Source organism: Herpailurus yagouaroundi, unplaced genomic scaffold (assembly GCF_014898765.1).
Source record: "Herpailurus yagouaroundi ecotype Mexico unplaced genomic scaffold, PumYag 184, whole genome shotgun sequence".
NCBI classification, from domain to species: Eukaryota; Metazoa; Chordata; class Mammalia; order Carnivora; family Felidae; genus Herpailurus; species Herpailurus yagouaroundi.
Genome location: NW_024412415.1, coordinates 11,033,431 through 11,060,411, shown reverse-complemented (window position 1 = coordinate 11,060,411; position 26,981 = coordinate 11,033,431). Strand labels below are relative to the sequence as shown.

The following is a 26,981-nucleotide window of genomic DNA, read 5'->3' as shown; positions in this document are numbered from 1 at the left end:
AAACTAGTGTCTCATGAGTTTAATTGGTATGAACCAATTCCCCTGAATCTCATCAATTCTGGGGTGCACTGAATGAATCAATTTTCTGGACTTTTAAATAGAAGTCCATACTTTGAAGTGTGAACTCATTCATTCATTTATTCAGCAAATAATTATCAAGTGCCTACCCTGTACTCAGTATTGTTCTAGGTTCTGGGGATATTAACTTCAAGGTTTTAAACCACATGCAGTTGAAAATGGTTTGTGGAGATGCTATGGAAAAATACATGGGCTATATGTAGGCAGCATTGATAGATTTTTGAGGCAGAAATTGAGAATTCACAGTATTGTGCGTGTTGCTTTTTGAAATGAGGAAGCAGGGAAACAATTGTCTAGAATTATGTGCCAGGGATGCCTGGGTGGCCCAGTTGGTTAAGCGTCTTACTTAGGCTCAGGTCATCATCTTGCAGTTCACAAGTTGGAGCCCCGCATCAGGCTCACTGCTGTCAGTGCAGAGCCTGCTTCAGATCCTCTGTCTCCCTCTCTCTCTGCCCTCCCCCCACTTGTGCTCTCTCAAAAATAAACATTAAAAAAAAAAAAAAAGAATTATGTGCTGAGAATTTATTCAGTCCTTGAAATGAATCTGTGATTCACATGTTAGTCCTCTAGAGGAGCCCTAAAATCACACAGAACAGTATTCTTATTTTACAGATGACCAGAGTAATTGATCAATGTTTGTTCAAAAAATTAATATTAAAATCTCTGCCTACAAGAACTTCATCATTAAGACCACAGGATAGGGGCGCCTGGGTGGCTCAGTTGGTTGAGCTTCTGACTTCGGCTCAGGTCATGATCTCATGGTCCGTGAGTTTGAGCCCCGCGTCAGGCTCTGTGCTGACAGCTCAGAGCCTGGAGCCTGCTTCAGATTTTGTGTCTCTCTCTCTCTCTGACCCTCCCCTGTTCATGCTCTGTCTCTGTCTCAAAAATAAATAAACATTAAAAAAAAAAAAAAGACCACAGGATAGTAAATAACAGCAGAAATGGAGATGCCAATGGCTTCTTTTTAAGTGAACTGCCTTAAGCACTAGACTCAAAATCTCAGAGATTAAGTGAAGTAAGGCTGAAGAGGAAGTTTTAATTGCAAACAGGACCAAGTTAAGACATTTATAAAGTACCAAAATAACTGAGTCATTACATATGTAAAAAGACTTGATTTACATTTGATACAAGAACTGACTTTTTTCATTTAACCCCAACCGCTACCCAAAAAAGCCTACCCAAGAATTTTGTAAGACATGAATGACAGCATCTGTCTCCATTCAACTCCTATACATTTGCTCTTACTTTTATATGGTGCCATAAAATCCTACAGTTATCTTCCTATTCCTGTCCATTAAATGGACAGTCCATACTCTCCCTAAGACTTTACCAACCTCCTGGCCTCAGATTGTCCATTAGGTTAGCACCGAATGTTTGTGGTCTTATGAGAAAGGGAAGACGTTGTATGGAGAATTAGGTTAACTTATTTAACTTTAATTTTTAAAGTTTATGTGTTTATCTTTTTAAAAAAATCTTTTTGTTTTTACTGTTTATTTATACTTTGAAAGACAGAGTGCGAGTTGGGGGAGGGCAGAGAGAGAGAGAGAGAGAGAGAAAGAATCTGAAGCAGGTTCCAGGCACTGAGCTGTCAGCACAGAGCCCAACGCGGGGCTCGAACTCACGAGCCGTGAGATCATGACCTGAGCCAAAATCGGATGCTCAACTGGACTGAGCCACCCAGGTGCCCCAATGTGTTTATGTATCTATTTTGAGAGTGAGCAAGAGCAGAGGAGGGGCAGAGAAAGAGAATCCCAAGCAGGCTCCACACTGTCAATGCAGACCCTGACACAGGGTTCACACACACAAATCGCAAGATCATGATCTGAGCCAAAATCAAGAGTTGGAGGCTTAACTGAGCCACCCAGGAGCCCTGAATTAGGCCGCCTTTTGTAACTCTTTTAACTGATCTCCCACCAACCCCCTCTCTTCCCTGTATGGTAAAGTGATCTTTTCAAGATAAATCCGATCATATACTTCCTTACTTGATGTCCCCTCCACCTGCAATCAAGCCTGGCTTTACATTCTTTCAGTACATGTTCTACAGATCTCAACCTAATGCTTTTTCAGCCAACCCAAGCCTGGTTCCAGACTAGACTGTGGCATTCTCAAAGCCATTCTTCCCCTTCATGACTCTTTTCCCAACATTATCAGTCTTCACTGCTAGACTGTAAGCTTGAGGGCAATGTCAGGGTTGTTTTCTTCTGCCGTTCATAGAGCCTGGAATAGTGTCTAACACATAGTAAGGCAGCGCTTTAAAATGACTGTTACTGTCATTAGGAAGGCTACTTATAGCTTTCAACAAATATTGCCATACACCAAGTATAACATTAAAGCTCATTATGATAGCCACCAAAAGTTCTAGTTCATTTGGTTCATCCATTACTAAGCAACTACTAACTTGGCAAACCATTTATATAAGCCTCCTACCCCAACTACTTACCAGATTTCTCAAGCCATTCAGTACTGTCTTCATCATCCACTTTTTTCCTTAACACTCAGCATATTTTCATCAAACACATTCTTACAAGGTGACCTCTCCACAATCACTTCTGTGGTCTTTATGGGAATGCACCCTACTGCTCATGTTTTTCTTAAAAAACTAACATGTGGTTATTACAATGCCTTGATTTTCTGCTGTCCTTTTCAGCTTCAGACATCTCCCCAAACACTGTGCATGTATATCTCCTGCATATCTGCAAGAGAACTAGCTGCTTTACCATTTCTATTCTGGTTATTTGTATATTGCCTTACAGTTTATGATGTCTTGGTATCATTCATCTTTGTTAAGTCTGAAAAGTACATCTTGGTGCACCCTTTGCACAGATGAACACATTGAGGCTTAGATACCTGCTTTTGGCTAGTAAGTTAATGAGTACCTATGGACTTGAAATCAGATCTTTTGATCCTGAAAGCTCCTTTTATTAACCAAACTCCCAAGTCAACTATTCACCTGAAGTTGTCATTTTAAGATTTTAAAGTAATCTCTACACCCAATGTGGGGCAGAACTCACAACCCTCAGATCAAGAGTTGCATGCTCTTCTGACTAAGCCAGCCAGGTCATTTATTTCTAAAGGCCCTGTACTTCAGTGACTCTCAAACCTGTATGTGCATCAAACTCCTTTGGAGCTGAGGGAAAATACTTAAAAAATCTCATCACAGCCTGGGGCTGTGAAGAGATGCTGATCAAAGGGTAGACCTCCAGTTGTATGAGGATCTAATGTTCTGGGGACCTAGTGTACATCATAGTGACTACAGTTAACAGTACTGTAAATGTATACTTGAAAGTTGCTATCAGAGTAGATTTTAAATGTTCTCATCTCACCCTAACAAAAATGGTAATTAGGTGAAGGATGTTAACCTTATTGTGGTGAACATCTCAAATATTTGTATCCAGTCCTCATACCATATACCTTAAACTTACACAATGTCAGTTTTGCTCAGTAAAGAAGAAAAAGTCTCACCACAGAAATCGGGGTGGAACCAGAATGGTATTTTGTAGTTATGTTGGTTCATGTTATTTTGCCCACTACATCAAGTAGAAATTCCTCATCTTAGGTTCACCATAATCTGGTTCTTTGCCATCATCTCTTTTTTCAAAACTAGCCCCTTTATTCACATTTTATTCCACTTCTGCACACAGTAGTTCCAGAAATTGTCATTCTGCCTGTCTGTAACCTATTCTGTGTTCCTTACAGGTACATCCTGAAGATATCAAAGGGGAAAGTAATGTGAAAAAATCACGTAATTTTAACAAGCAAAAAAGCACTATACAAATATAAGCTGTTAGATTGTTTCTAATGGCTGATAAAATATCGTCAAAGAAAAGTGCTTCCATAAAAGTTTTATTTATCCCCACAACAACCCTGTGAGGTAGGGTGATCAGGGCATTTGAAGATGAGAAAACTAAGTCTACATTACTTGTTCACGGCTATACTGCATAGTAAATATGTAGAAATTAAACTGAGATTTTTAAATATCCATGACTTTTATATTGATTCACATGGAAAAAGGCAGAGAGAATATTAACTCCCCCCTACCTTAATGCCAAAAGGACAATGCCTTGAAAAATCCCATTTCAAAAGATGAAAGTAGTATTTCATTGCTTATTTCTACAAAGATTTATAAAATAAAAAAATAGTGAAATATTTTACAATTAATATATATAATGGTCTCATTCAGGGATGTCCTTCAGCTGTATATATGATCAACTATTCCAAGTGCTAGAAATGCAAACTCTTAAAAAGTAGGAGATAAGAATGATAATGAGCAGTAGCCTCAATCTTCTTTATTATTCCTCCATGTATCTTGAGTAAGTTCTGTGAAATCTGGTCCCGGCTTAAAAAAAAACTACCAGAGATGTCTGGTAAACTTTATTTTAGTTGCCTACTCTCAAACACCGTCACATTATTTAAAACAGTGATTTCCCAAAGCTGGCTATTAGAATCACCTGGAGGTCTTTAAAACACACACACACACACACACACACACAAAACTCTCAGGCCCCACTCTAGATCCATCCAGACAGTTTCGCAGGGGGTTAGGCTTTTGGAATCTGTATTTCTTAAGCTCTTCAGAACGATTCTAATGGTCAGGTTTGGGAAACACTGATGTATTTTAAAATACTAATATCAAAACCATAAAGTAACTAAGTATAAACTTGCTCTCTTCTCCCCTTTCTAAAAATTTCTCAAAACACATTATACCCCCAGAACTCTTGCCTCTGAGCAAGTAATTTCAATTCAAGATACAGAGAAACATTTTATAAAAATGTATCCTAGTGAGTGAGACTTGGATTCCCATAATAATTTAAGTGGCATTTGAATATAAGATACTGAGTTTTGTGGTTCTTACTCTGAAAATTTTAAATGTGTTTTATATAGGTTCCTAGCAGGCTTTCAACTTGGGAAGATATGAGAAGTAATGACATAATCAAGCATATCAGCACTGAAAAAATACTATACTCAAATATAGCTCATGAGAGGAATAAGAAAGTGAATGAATGACAACCTAAGGCCTTTTGGCCCATACATTTTTGTTCCCAGTCCACTCTTCCCCTATAAGGGGAAATAAAATAAACATTCTTTCCTAGTTGCTTGGCATAGTTATTCAGTGGGTAACTATTAACTAAGTTAATTTAGATACACAAGATTAAAAGAGATAACAAATAAATACCTAGGAAGACAAAGAGAAGTCAGTTCAGAAAACCTTAACTAGCTAATGATGTGGTATATAACACCATTGTGTTAGTACAATTAAATGAAGGCTTCAGTGTCCTTTACATTTCAGCTTTATGTGATTGACACAAGATGTGGAAGAGATCTGATCCTTATGAAGAATTCTGTGCTCGCTGTAAAGATTTGTAGGAATAATGACATGCTTTCTTCATTGATGAGATGAAGTCTCTCTTTTTCAGGCAAGTTGACTGAACAAAACAATGAAAACAAACTTCTTTAGAAGGCTGAATAAAAGTAATTATCTAGCTGAAAAAGTCATTGGCCAAAGATAACTTTTTTAAACCATTCTATGTTTAACACTTAAAAAAACAAACAAACAAAAAAAGCCAACAACAACAACAACAACAACCAAACAAACCAGAAAAACCAGAGAAATATAAAAAAAAACAATGTACACATCCATTTTCACTGACAAGTACAAGAAAATAGCCATTTATAGAAGTTACAATGCTTTCAACAGCTCCCTCCCCCCCAATTTTGGGAAACAAGATAAAGCCATCGGGTAAATAAATATACATACTAGCTAATATAAAACAATTATGGTTTCAAATTGTTATCAACTCTTTAAGACTCAAGAAGAAATATGGTGATATAAATCTGATTAGGGCTACATATATTACACAGAATTAAAAAACACAACTGATTTAAACATCCTAACAATAATACAAATATTTAAAAGAATGTCTTAAAAGCCAGACATTTATCACTGGAAATATCACAATTATAATATGTACTTCAGATATGTTAATGTGTATATAGGTCACTTTTGCTGTGTCTTATCAGGTATGCAACTCTCCTGCATTTCCTACAGTCAGTTTTTAAGAGTTCATGTTTCCTGTGTGAATTGAAGGAGCTGGGCACATCTCAATTCACAAAATAAACACCTCCGCTTAACTAAATGGAAGTGTGTTTAAGATAACATTTACCAAAAGATAAAAGAAAATTAGGGGTAATGAGAGGATAAAACATGTTAAAGTAGAAGGAAGCTGGATAATTGTCTCTTTATAAGTTATTTTAAATTTTATATTAACAAATTTAAAATGACCCAAATTAAGTAATGAAGAAAAATAAATTGGTCTCGAAAAATTTTCTCAGGTCATATAAAATTTCCCTTTATTCCTTTACAGAATCTTGTTATGCTAGATTCCTTTGTCAGTTGACTTAAAGAACTCTCCTAGCATGGGACTGAAAACAGTTTACCATTAATAAAAGAGGACTAAAAGTTGGTGTTTATTTAAAGTGCCCAGAGGCACAACAGTACAGGTGCTTACATTTCCCTTAAATCATGGGAAAGCCCTTTGAGACTGTGTTTGCTTAATCAGAAAAGCTTTCAGCAATTATAATGCACGCTGAAAGCTTAGATCTTCTTGTATAGGTTTAGGGTTTTACTGTTTGAGCATAAAAAGGGGAGCAAGGAGAAATGTAACTAGGTTCACAATTTTGAGCAAGAGCGTATGTAAAGGTAACGTATGTACATTTTATTTCAAGAAAGACAGAAGACAAACAGCATAAAGATGCCCAGATGCCCTAAAGATAAATACATTTCAAAGATTCTCATTAAAATGAATCTGGAGTATTTTTCCTGCAAGCAAAATACCTTTCTTTAAATTAAAACAAAAACAAACCAAAACAAATTTAAAAAAAAAAAAAAAACCAGTATTCTGAATTGCAAATGCGTTTGCTTTTTTTTTTTTTTTGCAGAAAATCTGCCATGATTATTTTTTTTTAATGAATAAGGATTTTCCACAAAACAGGCTTGCTCTACATGCTAGATTTTTTAAACAGTTCAGTGACACAATATGCTAACTACATACACAACAGATAATATAGTAAGAAAACACTCAACCTGATGAAAAGTTAAAATCTTCATTAATACACTGAAAATTGACATAACTCATGCCTTTAAAATCAAAAATACAAAAATTAAATGTTTTCCTAAAAAGATTTCCTTATTTTAAGGATTCATTTGAAAATGAAGCTGCATGTAATTTGTACAATAAGTTGTACAAGTAAACAGGTAATATACATAAAAAATTAAGTGACATACTCCTCAATTATCAGTTGTCCACCTTTAATTTCCAATACTGTACTTTCTTAACAAGCATACAAAATATCAAACTTCTCTTTAGAAAAAGTGCCGTTCTTTGACATCCTTTACACAAAAACAGTCTGAGCCTGTGGCATGTTAATGCAGTCGAGAGGCAAAGCATACTAACTTTTACAAATTCTACCTTCCATAAAAAGCCTCCCGAAAAGGAGATTACACGCCACTATAAAAATATCAACCTCTTGTGGTAGCTGCATTAGAGAACCAAGGCTTGAAGACTATTTTCATATAGCATAGAAAACCACTATGAGAGCATATTAACTGCATTGGTGGCTTGGGAGTTTACTGTGCCACAGGATTATGCATAGCTACTGTAAGGTACCAAGACTGTTACACAGAGTTTTAAATTGATTGTAACCAAGAGCATAACAGAGGTACTACCAGCCCATGCAAAATAACTAAAAATACTGAGTCACTGTGCTGAATACTTCATTCCTGGAGAAAACCAAAGGCAGCAGTAACCAAATCAAGCCCAACAGGTGACCAAACTCATTCTCCTCAAAGATTGGTGAGCACAGTGAAGTCTGAGGTATACCTTTATCCGTTAAATCCGTGTGCCATTGCAAGATATTACCATTTGGGGAACACATGCCATCACAATGGTTTAAATCTTTTGAATATTAGTCATTCATATATTCTTATCTACCCAGTCCTTTGATTTTTTTTAAAAGATTTCACCTACAGAATATTACAGAAACAAAATATAAATGCATGTCTTTCTAAATGAAACTTACATGGACTAAAAGTAGAGAATATTTTTAAACAAATATACAATATGCAGGCAGACAAAGCAGGAAAACGGCCATTCAAATGTATAATAAAAAACTAAAAACTGACTATTTCCAGAAAACTAGGAAGCGCCTCAACTAAAAGGAATGCATAATGAAAATCTAATCTAATACAGGTCAAAAATGTAAAAAGGTTATAAACCTTAACAGGAAAAATAAAACAACTTTTACTGGCCATTCCTGTTGAAATGAGAATCTTAAAGTAACAGAAAAGTGGCTACAAACCCACTTAGAGCACCAAACAGAGAGAAAATAAAAGTCCATTTTCATCTCTGTTATTATCATAAAATCCTGTGTGACTACAGGTCAAACTGCTGGTGGCAGAAACAGAATTCTTTATAAACTGCAGATGTCCTGTACATAAAAAAATTTCACCGGAGTTGCACTAGTTCTAAAGACTCTTCTGTTTTAGCCTACCTACTGTATGTATTCAATCTGAGATAAAGTCTCTTTCTGTAACCCTTGATTATTATTGGGCACCAAAGATAAGAAAAGCAAGACGGGGTACAAAAATGCAAAATTTCAACAGTAATGGCAATGTTTTTGTCTTAGTCCAAAAGGGTCCTGCATTCTCTCCCCCTTCAGTGATTTGACAAGTCTTTGTACTTAATCTGGGGGCAGCAAATCATGCAAGCGAAATCTGTCTCTGATGTGAGGTCGAACATCTTCATTCTGTGTGGAGAAAAAGACATTTTAAAAGCCATGTAAAAATATGATTCCGTAACACTGTGAACATTCTTCCTTTGCAGAGAAAATATACCACTATTTATTTCACTTTGTTTGCCAAATATAAAGATACTACACACAAGCAGTTAACTCAGAATTAAATTTAGATTAAAAGAACTGTCATTAAAGTTTTAATTCTGTAAAGAACAATTATGCACTAAGAGGCAAAACCAAAAGACTGGTAAAAGTGTTAAGCCACTGAATTCTACTTTATTTATTAGGAAAAAATAACACCAGAATAAAGTTTCAGTAGCACAAGCATTAATTCTAGACCTGAACTATGAAAGCAAAGTGAAATCAATTTAATACTGTTAGTGACTTCATAAGAAGCAGCCCAGTGAAAATAAAAACATTCAACCTGCAAATTATTAAATACTGAGAAGCATGATTTTGATATAGTTTACAAGGTTAGAAAATGCTTGTAATTCTTTTTCAATTTTTTTTTGCCCTAATCTCATACCAAGTTGACTTTAAAAGTCAGTGCACCTAAAGTAAAGTATTTAAAAAGATTTACTTCAATAGAGTTGAGGCAACAAGTGCAAAACACAACAAGATAAATAAGATACTTACCAGTTCTACAAGCTTCTCCAGAAATGGAATCAATTTTAGGAGTTCATTGTCATTTTTATCCATAAACCAGCTTTCTATAGGGATTCCATTAGATAGCTAAAATAATAAATAAATCCTCTTTATTACATTTTGCATACTTTATAAAAACTTAAAAGAAATAACAGATACTTAAGTACACAGTGATCTGCAGAAGTTACTGTGAAAAGGAATGCCATCAGTTTATGGTTGTTACTTTCTGACAATTCAATAGTGCAAGAAACAGATGTTAAGGGATACATCAAAGCCCAATTGGTTTTTTAGCTTAATGTCTTAATATATATGAAACTAAACAAGAAAGATCCATTGAAACAAGTTTTGCAATTACGTAATTAAAAATATTACTTTATGGATTAAAAAAATAGTTACTATTAGTCTATGCTAGGCACTGTGAGAGGGGTGTTGCCAATGTAAACACTATCAGAAAGCCTATATACTTTTACACAGGGATTGTGTGACATTCATTGTTCTATTTCCAACAAATAGCAGGATAACCTGAAACGGCAGGACGTAACAAATTGATGCAATGGTATTTCACTGAAGAGAAGTTTAAAAACGAGAATGCAAACCACATGTTATAGTAAATAATCTCTAGGTTATCTTTAATATTAATGCAGAATACTATATTTAAGATGGTAGATAAATGAAATTATTTTATCCAGGAACCAATATGAAATTCTCAAAAATATATTTCAAAATGTGACCAATGACCTAAATTGAACACATTTCAATACCATATGCAGTTTTCCCCATTTTTCTTTTTTCATCTTTTTACTGTTTACTTTTCACTTGTTCTTTCTACACCCAACCCAATTTCCACCATCCCTACTCTGCACTGATTTACTGTAAAGGAAATCTCAGACCTATCACACAAACATATTCATAATGTAATACATATCTTGCTGGGTGCCTGGGTGGCTCAGTTGGTTGAGCTTCCGACTCTTGATTTCGGCTCAGGTCATAATCTCAAAGTTTGTTAGTTCAAGCCCCTCATCGGGCTCTGCACTAACAGCGTAGATGCTGCTTGGGAGTCTCTCACTCTGCCCCTCCCTAGCTTTCGCACAGACACTTGCTCTCAAAAGTAATAAATAAACATTTAAAAAAAAAAAAAAAGAAAAATAAGGGGCGCCTGGGTGGCTCAGTCGGCTACACTTCCAACTTTGGCTCAGGTCATGATTTCATGGTTCATGAGTACGATCCCCGTATCAGGCTTGGTGCTGACATACTGATTTAACAACTGATAAGAATGCTATTAACTGATGTACAGCTTATAATCTCTTCTTATCCAAATTATTACTCAGATTTTTATCTATGTTTTCATTTATTTAAAAGAAAAATGTCCACAAGAAATATAGCAATTTGGCATTTCTAATTCTAAAAGATAACACTAAAAAGGGAAATTCCACCAGTGAAAATTCTGTTCTCCTATTACATTCTGTTTGGCAGCATTTGTTCTCATTGTCGTTTTTTTTTTTTCCAATCTCATTTTGTTTAGCAACCCTCTCTTCATACCTGATATGCAAAGGCTTGTGGTGAGTTGTCAATTATTATAGTCTTTGAAAGATCTCTTCCAAGGATATTTAAGTCCTTTATATAATTTCCTTGTACACAAACACAATGTTCACGGAAAAGCCGATGCCTAAACATAAAAATAAAAAGAAATTAACTTAAAAAAAAAAAACTCCAAAAAGTGTAACACATACTGAAACATACACACATACCACAGGCTTTACAGTTTTAGCCTTATTTTCTCTCACAAAGGAAATTCAAATACAAATGTGGGCCTAAGCTTTGGGCTACAGTTTTACTTTAAAAAATGTTAGCAATTATTGAAACCTTACAACCAAATATTACCATGCCTTTAAGAACTTTGGCTTATCCCAAAATGTTATATTAAATTATAAAGAGGGATTAAAAACTCTGTAAATTGTTTTTGTAATTTATTTACCCAGGAAAGCTCAGTTCAGATGCAGCATCTGGTTGTGTCATCGAGGTCCTGCTTTTTAACCAATTTTCCAGATGGTTGACTGAGGCACAAGGAGGTCAAGTGACTTGCCCAAGGTCACACAGTAAGTCAGTGGTTAGCCCCGCATTGGAACCCAGGATCCTCCTGGCTCCCAGTCCTTTGCTCTAACCAGAAGACCACACAGCCTCCCTATCCCTGTACATGCCAGAATAGAAAATATAAGAAGGAATGTTTCTGTGTTGGCATTTTCAAAAATGTTTTTCGTTTCCCTTATAGTTTTTGAGAAAAGCTGTGGAGGCCAAAACGAATGTTTATTCCATCACTTCATACTTTTCCCAAACACCCATCTTCCTTTTAATTTCGTGTGAGTGTGTATATGAATATTTGAAAAACAAGGATTGAATGAAATGATGAATTCAGATTTAAGTATTACAAATGTAAACTGATGTTTCACCAATGATAGATACTTAACTGAAAAATGGTGTACCACTAAAAGCGATTGTAGGTCTTATAATACTTACATACTGTCATAATTACATAATCTCATTTAGCACTCAAAATGTTAGTCTTGGAATATTACTAATAGTTAATACTGGTCACCCTGAAATACTCCATTTGCATACATTAGTAATTTGATAGTTTGGCTTCCTTGTGTCTTAATCCCACTAAACAATTTTTCAACAGCTAGGGCCTACTTATATATACCTATATTTTTAATTATGGAATTTCAAGAAAAGGGCATTTTCCACCAACAAAATTGGCCATAGCTCTAACAACAACAAAACTCAACCTTAAAAACATCAGTCCCGGTGATGACGAGTTTTCCAACCAGAAGAAATGTAGTAGAAACAGTTCTCTCCCCCGCTTTCTATAAAGAATACTTTAAATTAAATGATCATCTACCACTGTATGGTTTAAAGACTGTTCTACTTTGAAAAGGTAAGACCAGACAAAAGAATTTAAGTCCTGGATGGGCCTATAAAAGATTCCATTTTTATCTGTACAAACATTTACATTTGAGGAAACTAGACAGGCAGGTGCAGCAGGTACACGCAAGTCACTACTGATGTTTCTTTGGCAATAGCAGCAAACTCACCCAAGACAGGAGACAAATGAACATGTATGTGGATACAAATGATTACTGTAAATAAATTACACTAAAATCCCTCCAGTTATTCAGGAGCCTGAGAGTCAATAGCAGGCATTTGCAGTTTTAGAAAGGAACTACTCTTGCTGGTCATCAGATTTGCATTTGGAATCATGAGACTCAGATCACAGGAATTTGAGTCTACCTTATCTTCAACATAGCACTCTAATGCAATACACTGCTCAAAAAGCTCCTCCTGTTTTAAATTATTCAAATACTAGATACAAAAACTAGATAAAACAAATTTAGACTCTCAATGTGTAGGTTTATAAATGTAGTTTAAATGAAGGGTGTTAATTTGTAACATTATAATTCCATGACTATGATTTGTTCCCTAGTAAAATGAAAGAAAGCTCTAAAAGAGAACAGAAATCTTTAGAATGAAGTCATCAAAACAAAATCATTTGTGTACTTTTGTTAAAGTTAGATAAAATAAGCATGCATTATACCTTTATGAAGAGAAAAAAAAATTTCATTTGTGTGTCTAATGCTTGCTTATATTGGAAGCTAAAATGGGAAGTGACAACAAGGACAAATTTTGCTCCTTTAGATTAAAAAAAACAAAAAACATAGTTCTATTTACAAGAAAGCAAATCCCCTAAATGTGGACATCAGACAAAGTCTTTTAACATAGTTGTAACCACTCTATAACAAAGGTACTATTAACAGTAGAAATTAGAACTTTTCACTAAAAAAATATGGGAAAAAGAATTCAAGAAAATGAATTCCTGGCTATTAAAGCTTTTATGAACCTTTTCTGGCATCTCTCTCAGCATTCTTGGTTAAAAAAAAACAACAACATGGGGCGCCTGGGTGGCACAGTCGGTTAAGCGTCCGACTTCAGCCAGGTCACGATCTCGCGGTCCGTGAGTTCGAGCCCCGCGTCAGGCTCTGGGCTGATGGCTCAGAGCCTGGAGCCTGTTTCCGATTCTGTGTCTCCCTCTCTCTCTGCCCCTCCCCCGTTCATGCTCTGTCTCTCTCTGTCCCAAAAATAAATAAACGTTGAAAAAAAATAAAAAAAAAACAAAACAACAACATAGATTAACTCTGTCATCTTAGAGGATACAGCAAGACTGCTGGCAGTCTTAGTATTTCATTTCTGTTGACAGAAATAATGGAACTGATTTTTAAACTGTTTTAAGATTACCCGAGGCACTCCCACCTAACCAGGAACACACTGCATCTGCTGGCTCAGGACACACACAAGGAAGTGAGTCCAGATCGGGTAACTTGAGTGACTAAACCAACTGCAATTTCCAATTAGATTCATGTAATGTTTTCTTTCCATGGAAGAGAAATTTGCTCTTGAAAAAAGCAAAAGAGTTTAATTTATCCTTTCTGTTAAAATCAACCTTTATTTTCTATGCCATTAAAAAGGTGACATAACATGCATTATCTCAGAGACATAAGGAAGTGAAAACATCATGCACACAGTGAAAAATTCCACATACCCCCAATCTCCCCCCAGTCCCCAAAGAAGTGAGGATACAGATGTAACAGTGAATAAATACATCTGATTTTTGTATCCTTTAAAGAACGTCTGTCTGAAGTTAATATCATTAGGAACTCTTAAAGAGTTTGGGGGCTTAAAAAAGATCGTTTTCACCATTCAACACAACAAATCTCTATATATGCAGCCAACTGAAAATGGCCATGAAAATTAAATAGAATCATAGTAATTTCATAGATCAGTGTGACAGACATTTCTACTATTTCTTAATTAAATTTACCTGACCAGTTGCTTTTTAGGGTCTAGTATGTTCAGTAACTTGTCTGCATACACCTTCTTAGAAGCAGTAAAAAGAATGATCTATAAATTCAGGGGAAAAGAAGTAATCATTATACATGATCTAAATATGGGTACTATATTGAATAAAATAAAAATACTTATGTAATTAGCTTAAGCATGTTTACCTCATACATCTGAGACATTCGCTCCAGGAATTCCCTGAAGAATGGTCTTAATCTCACGTAAACCTAAAGAAATAACAAAAATAAGCTTCAGTAAATAAACCTATAAAACAGAAACAACTTATTTATAAGATATGTTGTGTTCTAACTTTGGGTATAATTTAAAAGTTCATATTTTAAAGTAATAGTAAAGTATACTACGTACCACTCAGCCAAATATATTTCACATACCAAATACCACTTAAAACAATCTTTTGGTAGGGTAACAATAATTATTGGTGATGTCACTTCTTAATAGTTAAATTGCAGCATACAATATGATAGTACTTTGTGGAATATAATTTTAATAAACATTTCAACTAAAAATGAAAGGTTTCCCTTTGAGATTCTGATCCACCAATCTGCTCCATCTTCCAGCCAGGTAGCATCCATCCAATTATTAGGCAGGCTGTGTGTCCACCTCTAGCTGACCTGTCTCAATGACCTTCCTCTATACTCAGAATTTCTTCTCAACAATCACCTGCTAAGAATACCTTTATTTTAAATCTCTATTAGGTAAATAATGTCCAAGAAAGAGATGTCTGGATTGGTGGGTTTTACATAACTGGAATTTTTCAGAATTCAATCTTGTTCTACATTTACTGATTCAGATGTGGCATCTAAATTAGCACTACTGGGTTACTTGAGATTGAAAATATAATAAGGCACACCAGTTATCAAAACTGACTGGCAATATCAGGAAAAACTACAGTACCCAAAGAACTGCCTTATATACGTTATTTCCTTATTTCTGTGTCTATCTTCTTGCCTACATTTAATGTAGCTCTTACTCCAATTTTCAAAAAGCACAGAATTATAAGCCATGAGTAACTACTAAAACTGACATACAAAAGATTTTAAATTGTTTTCATTTTGTGACAAAACTTTATAAAAAGAAAACTTTATACTCAAAGGTGATTATTACCTCCAAACACCACGAACAACAAATATATATAGAACACCTATGCACCAGATTCACTGGATTAAGATTAAAAACAAACAACAACAAAACAAAACACTAGTGGCAAAAAACTCAAAATCTAGGCTTCATGAAATTTAATTCTGTCATAAACACACATCCACACAAAAAATGCCCTCATGATAAAAATCCAGTTCTGGGAATGTTTCAGGGCAGAAAAAGGAAATCATGCAAAGGATGCTAGGAGGTAGCGACCATGTACTACCAATCTTTATAGTTTCCAAAGCCCAAAAGGCATAAGACAATACTAAATATATAGTAAGTGCTTGAGAAAAAAAAAATACATTGAGTAATGAAATCAAAGCCAAGCAATATAAACAAAACAAATAAAGAAAAGCAAGCATATATGACTATATAAGGAAAACTATAGAGTTTCCTTAAAAACTGATCATTTGTAGAAGACAAATTGTGAGTGATAATAATATCATTCTACCCCTACCTCCAGGCTAGAATGATAAAGTTTACTTCTTTTTAATCCTATTAGGCATTTTATCTCAATTTCTTGGCTAATCAAAAACAAAGTAAGCCATATACCCCTACCACTAAGTCAAATAAAAATAAATCCTCAGTGTCCAATCACGATCATTTAAAATGAGGCCCAAGAAATTTAACTAGAGCTGCTCTTCTAATTTTGACATTTTCATCTTAAAAACATTTGGTATACCCTGTAACCAACCCATGTAACTGATGGATTGCCTTAAATAGAAATACCATTTTTTATTAACTATGGGTCTTTTCAAAATAGATTTGTGATGATTAAGAAAACAATCAATTTAGTCAATACTTCTTTTCCGATTACCTCATCTCAAGGAGGATGATAAACTATGAACCATCAGAGCCTTTTGTTTGTTGCTAAGAAAGCTTACCGTTTACATACATTTAATTAAACAATGTTATTTTTGCATTTATGTAAATGATTTCATTTGGTCTCAATATCCCTGTTATCACTTGCTCCACACTATAAGCTAAGGAAGGCCTCTGTACTTTGGGATTTGCTTCCTCTGAACCCTAACACACTTCCATTTCAGAGGAATACTTCTATGTAAACGGTATTATCCAAGCATAGTAAGTGGAACACTATACAAAGGTGACATTTCCAACTTCTTATACATGACTTCCATATTAAATCAAAACTGTAACTTCATTATACATTGTACTTACTACTTTGACCATTCTTAATATAAAAATACATCTTAAAACGACATTACTTTCAAAATGTACTTGTTTACAGAGGGTGAAAAAAAGGTAGTACTGAAGATGGGGGAATATATTGCTAAATTATTTCCTTACCATGAGAATAGAGTAATTGTTGGCTGTAAAAGTTCCTATCACCAAAACAGATTCACTATTTGAACAGGAAGGTCATTCAGGATTAAAATATATACACAGAAATTAATGTGGTTAGTGGGAAAGAGAATATAGAAAGGTACAAAATAACAGTGAGCAGAGGTGGAGGTTCTGCTATGTGCTACAAAAGTAAAATCTCAGAAAGAAAAATAGAAATGGAGACACAAGGCCATCATGGTCTAAGTCATTTGGACGGATATATTAAAGCATAAATATATAAAAGTCAAACACTAAGTACTGTCTAGTATGAAACAGAACAATTGTTAAGGTATATATAATACGAAGAGACTATGATCACTTATTATGTTAGGTCACAGAGATATAGAAATGTACAAATGCACAGAGGCATGCCTCCAAAATGCTTCAAAATCTATTCCACAGATGCTTATAATTATATTTTTCTTCTCCTTTCTCATAACAAAGATTCTTGTCCTGAGCTGCCTATTTCCCTTTTTCTACATTCTTTCCCTACTTAGTATTTCACCAACAACCATCCTTCTTCAAACCTGTAACTTTTCAAAATCATGTAGTCTCCCAAATTTAAGATTAGGCTAAAAGTTTCACTTCAGTCTGGTATACATATGTCCCTCCAAATATACAGCAATTATTCTAGCTACCCTACAAATAGTTTTAAATTTTTTTTTTTTTCAACGTTTATTTATTTTTGGGACAGAGAGAGACAGAGCATGAACGGGGGAGGGGCAGAGAGAGAGGGAGACACAGAATCGGAAACAGGCTCCAGGCTCTGAGCCATCAGCCCAGAGCCCGACGCGGGGCTCGAACTCACGGACCGCGAGATCGTGACCTGGCTGAAGTCGGACGCTTAACCGACTGCGCCACCCAGGCGCCCCACCCTACAAATAGTTTTAATCAATCACTAAACAATATGCATTTTTAAAAAGTCAAAACTTTAAAAATAATGCAGAATGCTATAAAGAAACAATTATTGTATAAAAATACCATACCCAAAGATATGTCTTAAAGAGCAATGACTACCCAAAGATAGGGATTTATGAATATGTTCATTATATAAAACTTTAAAAATAAAATCTACCAGAAATACCTGCAAAACTGTGATAATGGAACTAATCTTATATGATCTTGTAGATTGATTTTACTAAAGTTTAAATTTTATATAGAAAAAGTAATGTGTATAACAGAAAATATTACATTACATCAAGATTCCTTGAGATGAACAAATACCTGATGGCCTGTACTTTCTTTAGTGTTAAGACAATGAGAATGTCCTGTAATTGTGTATGTAGATAATCCTACCAGGCCATAATGGTTAATAAAACTGAATTTAATAAAAGCAGTCACCAAAATAGCAATCTAGTTATAAAATGATTATAAATATTTTGTGGTAGTCTGTCTAAATTCAAATTCATGACTAAATATTCAATGTCAAGCTATATATACTGAATAATCTCTCTTTGTTTACCAAACCTTATCTAATTTCATAGGTAATTTCACTTTTTAAAGAAATTTCATATATAACTTTAACAACATGAATGAAGCAGCAGAAACAGGAGAAGAAAAAGGAGGAGAACAAGGAGGAGGAGGAGGAGGAGGAAGAGAAAACCCCCAAAGCAGCTTCTCTTTGTGGGCAACTGAATAAGGAAGAAACAAAAACAGAAAACTCTTACATGTAAATCTTTTAAGAAAAAGTATTTCTAAATAGTTTTCAGCACAGATAATATAACCTTAACATATTCAAAAAGAAACATCTTTTAATAGTTATTCCATGATATCTTTTGAATTTATTGCTATACTGATACAGGTTTATTTTTATTAAAAAAATTTTTTTAAGTAATCTCTATGCCCATCATGGAGCTCAAACTCATGACCCCAAGATCAAGAGTCACATGCTCTACTGACTGAGGCAGCCAGGAGCCACATATTGATATAGGTTCAAAAAAACCCCATAAAAACAGTCAATTCTGTGGGACTCCTCCACTTAAGAGTATGGCACCCTTTAAATAAAAAGATGATTGGTAAATGCTATTTACTTAATCAGCAGTAAGACTTTTTTTTTTTTTTAATTTTGAGAGACAGAGAGAGAGAGAGAGTGCCCAAATGCACGTGGGGGAGGGGCAGAAAGAGAGGGAGGGAGAGAGAATCCTAAGCAGGCACTGCACTACCAGCACAGAGCCTGATGCGGGGCTCAAATTCACTAACCACGAGATCATGGCCTGAGCCAAAATCAGACGCTTAATTGACTGAGCCACACAGGCGCCCAAGTAAGACTTTAAGGCAGTAGAAAACCAATAATCCTGGGGAATGTGAAGAATGAGATGCTACATATAACTGAAAAATCTTACCATGAGTAGATAGATACCACAGGTATAACAAGTGACTGTCAATTTGTTAACCCTTCTGTGCACCTCAGTCTCCTCATACATAAAATGAGTAAAATAAGAGTACCTACCTCATAGGGTTGTTGTGAAGATTAAGTTAATACATGTAAAGCACCTAGAACAGTGCCTGGCACACGGAGAATGCCAACGACTATTACTTATCCACCTTATTATTAACCAGTCATAAGGAGAATAGCTGGAATGAGTATGATTCTATGGGACAGAACTGGGCAACCTAACTGAAAAAGAAAGCCCTACAGCTGCAATCTACACTTTTAGAAGAGAGAAAATAATCAGGAGTTCGATCAGTTGATAGCTTCGCTATTTAACTTAGTTAACACTTTCTTAGCATCAATACTAGAGCACAGAGACAAAACCCAAATCCTCTTCATAGAAAGAGGGTTGCTCAGGTAGGCCCTGCAGAGACCTCAACCTTATAACCCCCGGGTGACATTACAGTCATCCTTTGTTTAACACAATTCCAACAAGAGGTAGATGGCTGCTGGGGATAGTATTTGTAGGCAGATCATCTGAAAATGAATAGGTAAATACTAAAACATCAAAATAAAAAATAATAAAATCAAAAATCCCCACACTAAAAACTTCTGTAAAACATTAAACTAAGTAGAAATAAATTTGAAAAGGAATTTTCCTGTAGAGTCTACATGGGATAAAATGAAACTTAAGGTATCCATATACGTAAGTTAGCAATGAAGCATAATTTTCAAATAAAAATTGGCATATATATATATGTTTTGTATGTATAAACTATTGCTGATTTTATTTAAATAAAGTTTAATCATTTTAAAAGCAAAAAAAGGTCACTTTAGTAAAACAAAAAATGCTGCCTTTAAAAACAAGCTCTAAACTGCCTACATGATTTAATATGCTTAGTAATTAACTGTCACGTCTCCTAAATTTGCAGCACATTTTCAGCTGTTGAACAAGAATTTTCCATGCTTTTTTAAGGAACTGCCTCTAATTTTAAGATACATTTACAAAGAATACAAAGAGGTCCCCATGAAATATACTTTATCATCTTTGAGAGGCAGCTAACTATAGGTTTCACTTCTTTCTTTTTTTAACCTAAAAAATCAATAATGAATAATTACAATGAAAAAAAATAGACCAATGACTAGTTATACTTACTAAGAAGGATAGGAAAGTTACTTTAAAATTACTTTCAATATTAACCTACAATTAGTTATCACAGTATTGTTCCCTACCAGCTAAAATATTACCTTAATCCTCAATACTAAGTGTCCATGAACCCCAAATGTTCTTTTTAAGGTATATTATAAACACTCCTTTTGTACAACAAAAATTATGCTTTATGAAGGTCAAAACAAAATGCCTCTTGGTTAATGTCAATTTAAGTCAGAGCTTGAGAGGAAGAAAAACTTGATTAGGTATTTACTACAAAACTCTTCCTTTACACGATTGCTTATTTCTCCATAAAGCAAAAATAATGCTGACTCTTCTAAGAAAGACTATACAGAAGAGATAGAAGCCACTGACTCTCTACTTTTCTTGTTCTGTGGGATAAAATATTTGAGATCCTTTTGAAAATTATCCTAGGCTGTAAGGTTCCCAAGAAAAAAAACAAACTATAGTGATGGGGAAAAGTCTAAGCTTTGCTAAACGTGGGGCTTCCCGCCCACCTCTCCCCCCAACTTTTCCCATAAAAGCAACCTCTACTAATAAAACAAAGCATCCTTTATCAAGTAGCTCCCTACAGATCCTATCTCTCCTTGAGTGCTTACCACAATCTGATTTCTGGACAGCTGACCCAAAGTTTGATGATTTTACTGATCTTCAGAAAGCCACTGACTGGCTAAAGTCTTATTGGTGAACAGAGTCAAAAATCAGATGCCCCTGCCATACTTTACAGAATGAGGAGTTGGACAGCACAGTTACGTTTGGCTGCACTGTGGTGAAACATATGAGGCATCTTCTTTTTGTCTTCAATTAGCCACGTTTGGGCTGAGTAGCTCTATTACATCTTCAAAAAACTGAGCTCCAGTTCTTGATGGAGATAGAGGAAGGTCATTGAGGAGGTGGTTCAGCTCAAGAGCTAAGTGAAAAATCTGTCTTTTGATTCAGTCCTGCTTGTGGATAGAAGTCATCTTCTGGATGGAAGAGGGAGTGAGATGACCTAGAGTCTTGAATTGGTGGATCTGCAGGAACAGAAACTAAATACAGTGGAGACCTCTTAACTGAGTAACACCACGAGATGGATTTCCTGACAATGTGTCAATATAAGCTAAATATAAAAATTAAATATGTGGATTGGAACTGATCATGCACTTGTTTTTCCAGGTATCAAATGCATCTGTACAATTCTAAGAATAAATAATGTTTTCCCAATAACTAACTGTAAAACACTTCATGGAAAAACAACCAATTTAAAGGGGGAAAAAAAGACCCAAACAAAAATCCATACACTTTGCCTCTTTGAGTGCCATACCCTCACTTTAAAAACTCACTTTAAAGAATGACTTTTTCTCTCCATCTACACAAACTAAATCTCTCTACCCAAACAGTATTAGTAACATGTATCAAATTTTGAGTTGAATCTTTTAGTTTTTTTGAATCTCCCAGAGAAATGGAATTCAAATACACTCAAAATACTAAATTGAGGCTTGAATGATCTACCTGCTCAAAAATTCTGAGACTTGCATTAAGTAAGTTGAGTCCTACTTATCAATCAAAAGGAGAGTATATACCATGGAGTCAGGCAGTCTTTAAATGTGAATAGTGGTCACCTTAAATTTCCCTCAAACTTTCATCTGAAAAAAAACTAAGAAAGCCCACAACCAGATTATAGTGGATCTAGTTTTAAATTTCTCTATATATTAACAAGAATTTTGATGAACATTTGATTACTTACTTCCACTTAGAATTTGAGTATGTAAATTTACTGTATATACTCTCACAATTATTAGACCAAGGGTCAGCAAACTATGGCTTATGGGTCAAATACATCACTTATTTTTGTAAATAAAGTTTTACTGGGACAAAGCCATGTTTATTTGATTACATTCTTACTGTCTATGACTAGTTTCATGCTACAATGGCAAAAAAAAATATTTGGAACAAAGACTACAGAACCTAAAATATTAAAAACTGGCCCTGTACAGGAAAAAGTTTGCCAACCCCTGATATAGACGATTATTAAAACATATGTAAAACAATTTACACTTTAAACTGTTTTGAAAGAAAGAAAAAAAAAAACAAGTATATTTAAAATTAGATATAGGCCAACCATAACAAACTAACCACAAAAAGAAACCAAAAGCAAAGTAAGTCCCAAGAGGACACTTTATCTGGCGTTGATTCAGGTGAAGAATTTGATCCTATCTTAACATTACAATTTTATTTTTTAAGAATTTATACATAAATGCTATGGAACTGACATATTCAACAGTATACAGATAAATGCCATGGAACTGTTCATTTAAAAATGGTTTATGTTGTGAATTTCACTTCAATAAATTATTTTTTAAGAGTATATACAGTATTTTACAGATTTCTAACCTTTAAGTGGGCCACATTATATTGCAGTGGTTAAATATGTAAGTTACATCTTACCTAATAATGTGGTTTCTCCAAAATCTCTTAGATCATCTCAGACCCTTGTGTATATTTCTTCTTTGCCAGTAGATGGAGACAACACCACTGAAAGTTTAAAAGACATCATTCCCTGTTTAAAGGGAGCTTGCTGGTCTGAAAACTGGGGGAACCCTAACCCAAGATTTCTTCAAAGTTATTTTTTAAAAAGCAGACAGAATGGCTATGCCAAAACCAGAAATCCAAAGGAATGTACCCAATATTAACTACGGACATCCTCAAAAATTTACTAAAGGGGGACTAAACTCTGTTTATGATGTAGTAACTAATAAATAATATTAAAATGCAATCATCCCTATAACTTGGAAGATTCAAACTTCCTGCTCACTGCTCCTAATTTAAGCTAGATCATTTATTTTTCAGTTTCAGAAAATTTAACTCAGAATATGAAAGAAAAAGAGTTCTTTGAATTACACAAAGGTAGATGCAGTACATATATAGTTTTTCTAAGTATTAGTCATATGCACTGCCAGAAGCCTTTTATTCAAAATAAGACAACTATCCAGATCCACATAAAAATAATAAGAACTTTATTAAAAAGAAGAGAATTAAAGCAGAAATGGTGAAAGCAGCAAGAAAAAAATTCAATCTTATGGTCACAATGAAAAGAAATGCTCATGAAAGGAAAGACTCAAACTCCTCCAATTTCCAAGTTTATTTCACTATTAAAAATGACATACAGACCAAAACTATCTGCAAGAAATAAATTTCAAACCAGAAAGCTTAAGAAGTCATCCCAAAATAATTATTTAATATTTTTCAAATGACAACTTTCCTTTCCAAATTCAAAGCCTGAATGGAATTTTAAACAAAAAAAACAAGGTAATCAAGCTAAAAAGACAAACCTATTAAGATACTGCTATACTATTTATATTTACCAGAAGACTCCTGTCCTTAAACATGAACTAAATAAGAACAACCTATTTGGCAGAAAATGTCTTATTAAGAAAAAAGATTACCTTAAACCAAATAATAACCAGTTAAAAACGAATACAAAAATCTTAAAATCCCTTATATTTATGTATAGTTTGCTCACTCTCTGATCAAAAATCGAAACTAAAATCAGGTTCCATAGAAGGGAAATGAATATAGTACTCAGATATTAGCATGCCTACAATGACTAACTAGGTTAAACTAGAACTGACATAACTGCTAAAGTAAATCCTCTTACGACTCATTACAAGATGAAGTCGGTAAAGTAAATCCTGAACCACAAACTTCTATTTAATTATGAAATTTTATGATTCCCAAAAGAGAGTAACTATCATGTGCTAAGAAAACTATACCCACATTCTAACTGCCTATTAAGAGCACATAAACAACCATAAACACCTTTTCATCATCCACATGGGAAATGTTCTGTGGCTTTATTTAATCCTTGGGTTGGCTTCCTCTTGACAAAGAACAAACTTTTTGACCTTTCCCAATCCTTCAACAACTAGTATGGATGAAGGTAACGCTAATTAAATAACAGCCGCCACCACAGAAAGGCACTTTGCAATTTTCAAAGTGTATTCATATATGTTAATTCAAACGTAAAGTAAAAGCTATGGCCAACAACATAATTCACAATGAAAGATAAATGATATTTGTATTTTGCACAGTTACCTGTCCATCAACACAGATGAGGGAGAAATGCTTTTACCCAGATTTTTAAAGCAGTAACTGGAAATGTCCTAGAATTCTGTGATTGATATAAAGCAGATACACCAAACTGCAATCTACAGACCATATTACTACAAAAGGAAATAAAAATGACCAACAAGGAATGAGTTTTCTTTATACTAACTAGATTTTGGGGGAAAACACACACAAAAACAAAACACCAGGTGTTAACCTGGCAAGTTCTTCTTGGGGATCTATGATGTCAGTGCTTCTGCCTCCACCTGCTGGCAAACAGATTATGAAACTAGCAGAGATCACTGGGTTAAGAAAAGGTTCATGTTTTGGGTAACATTTAATGTTTTATGTAATTATTTAGCATGATGCTACTTTGTGTTAATAAATCAGTAATATATTGATGAAACTCATTAGGAAAAAAACACATTAAATTTTACACACACAAAATTACAAAAGATTTCTTGGTTCAGAACATTATCTAACAGGCCAAAAAAGAAGTTAAAAAATTTTTTTAAATTACCTGATAAATGACATCTTGGAAAAGGACTGGAAAAGTAAGTGCTGCATCTTCTAGCTCATTTAGACTACAGTGTACTAGTGTTTCATCCTTAAAATAAAAAACACATACTGAATAAACCAAAATACTAAAAGAAATTTCAAATGATAATTTTATGTACCCATGATCACCAAAAACATTTATTAAAGTACTCATTCATATGTGGGATTTTATATTTATCATATTGCTGTGTGTGGCACAGCAATTTGGGATAGAATTTTCTAAGCCACTGGTTCTCACGTATGGTCCCTTGACCAGCAAGAAGTATCACCACCTTCTGGGTTAGAAAGGCAAATAACTAGTTAGAAATGCAAATTCTCCAGCTCCACTTATGATAATTCAAAAACTTCAGAAGGGGGTGAAGGAGAGAGGAGCTCAGCAATCCATATTTTAATAAACCCTTTATGTGACTCCAATGAATGCTCAAGTTTGAGAACCACTGCTCTGAGTTCTGCACTTGCCAACTTTCTGGTAAGTATAATCCATACTCCTTTTATTTAACAAATAACAAATGAAAGTTTAGAATCTAATTATTTTTAAAATTACATATATTCTATTCACATAGCTCCTTATCCTTAAATCTTTTATAAAGACTTTTATTTTATAAAATGGATGTCTTAGTATTTGTTGAATATGTTTCAGACATAAACATGATTTAACTAAATTAGCAGTCAATGAAGACTTGTCATCTTTGATCACCAAACTGTTTTCTCATTAAGAGGATAAGAAGGTGAAGATCATTTAATCTAAGATATGTGCAAATATTCATACTTCTTAAATACCGAATACAAATAGGAGGTCTATTTGCAGTTAACAAAATGCTTTCTTTTAAAAAGCTGCCAGTGACTACCCCCAAATTTTTCAATGCATTTAAAATGAATTAAAATGAAACACAAATGTTCATACCTTGTGATTCCACATCTTATTAGCTGGAGTGTTTCTTTTAACCTAAAGTTAACTCTGGGGAGGCAAAGAGCAAAAAATACTCTAGATATGCCTCATTTTCTTTTAATAGCATATCAGACTACACATTTCAAGGTACTGTCTTATCATCTTAAAAAAAAAAAAACCGGTATCCTCTTTCCTACAACTGAATAACTAATTCTACTACTTCATTTACACACTATCTAAATTTTGATCATTCTTCATTTACTTCTATAAAATTATTCATTTATGCTCAGCCAATTCCTAGCTTTCCTTCTCTATTTACCTTTAAACTGGATTAAAAATTACATGGTCAAACTTGCTATGATGACCATATCAACTCCTAACACAAAAATCTAGCAAAATCTTTTTTCAGTTTTTCCACTAACTTGCACACCACATCTAAACTACTCATAATCAGTTTCAGAATTTTTCTCTATACTTATCCTCTAATAAATACCTTAGTATTTAGGACATCTGAATACCTCTCTTACACCTCTTTGGCTAGGCAAAGGCTAAGGTGGTGAACTCTCAAAAAAGAACTATACATCCTAGTTAAGATTTAAAATAATGATCTTTTCCTCAAGAAAAAAATTTTATGAGAAGTAAACCACATCTCCAATTATAGGATACCAGTAACAAAGGCTAAATAATAAATTGTTTCCAGTATTATGTAAGAGGTAGATGTTCATTTTTCAAAGCTCTTTTGGTATCCTAAAACATAAATTTTTAACATACCAAGAAAACATATCAAAGGTTTTATTAACATTCAGAGCTCATGCTTTGGGGAGTCTATTAATAAAGTTATTGATATTAGACAATACACAAAAATAAGAACAGGAAAAGAACTATAATCTTGCATAAAGTTAACTCATTGGGACACAGATAATATTTGGTCCTTCAGGGAAACATAATCCTAACCACGACCCCCTTCCCGGCCCCGCCCCCCACGGACATGGGTGGTA

General features: G+C 34.3%; 1 protein-coding gene across 4 annotated transcripts in view; it reads right to left on the bottom strand.

The window, feature by feature from the left end:
• Nucleotides 1–3,905: 3,905 nt before the first annotated feature.
• CTDSPL2 (CTD small phosphatase like 2) overlaps nucleotides 3,906–26,981 on the bottom strand; it is an 83,950-nt gene continuing 60,874 nt past the window's right edge. For all 4 annotated transcript variants that reach the window (XM_040492549.1, XM_040492547.1, XM_040492546.1 and 1 more), the window contains exons 8-13: nucleotides 25,057–25,143; nucleotides 14,568–14,630; nucleotides 14,384–14,463; nucleotides 11,053–11,179; nucleotides 9,505–9,600; nucleotides 3,906–8,880 (exon numbers count right to left, since the gene is read on the bottom strand). In XM_040492549.1, coding sequence (XP_040348483.1) covers nucleotides 8,815–8,880; nucleotides 9,505–9,600; nucleotides 11,053–11,179; nucleotides 14,384–14,463; nucleotides 14,568–14,630; nucleotides 25,057–25,143 — 519 coding nt within the window. In that variant the 3' untranslated portion in view covers nucleotides 3,906–8,814. The remainder of the gene's footprint in view (nucleotides 8,881–9,504; nucleotides 9,601–11,052; nucleotides 11,180–14,383; nucleotides 14,464–14,567; nucleotides 14,631–25,056; nucleotides 25,144–26,981) is intronic.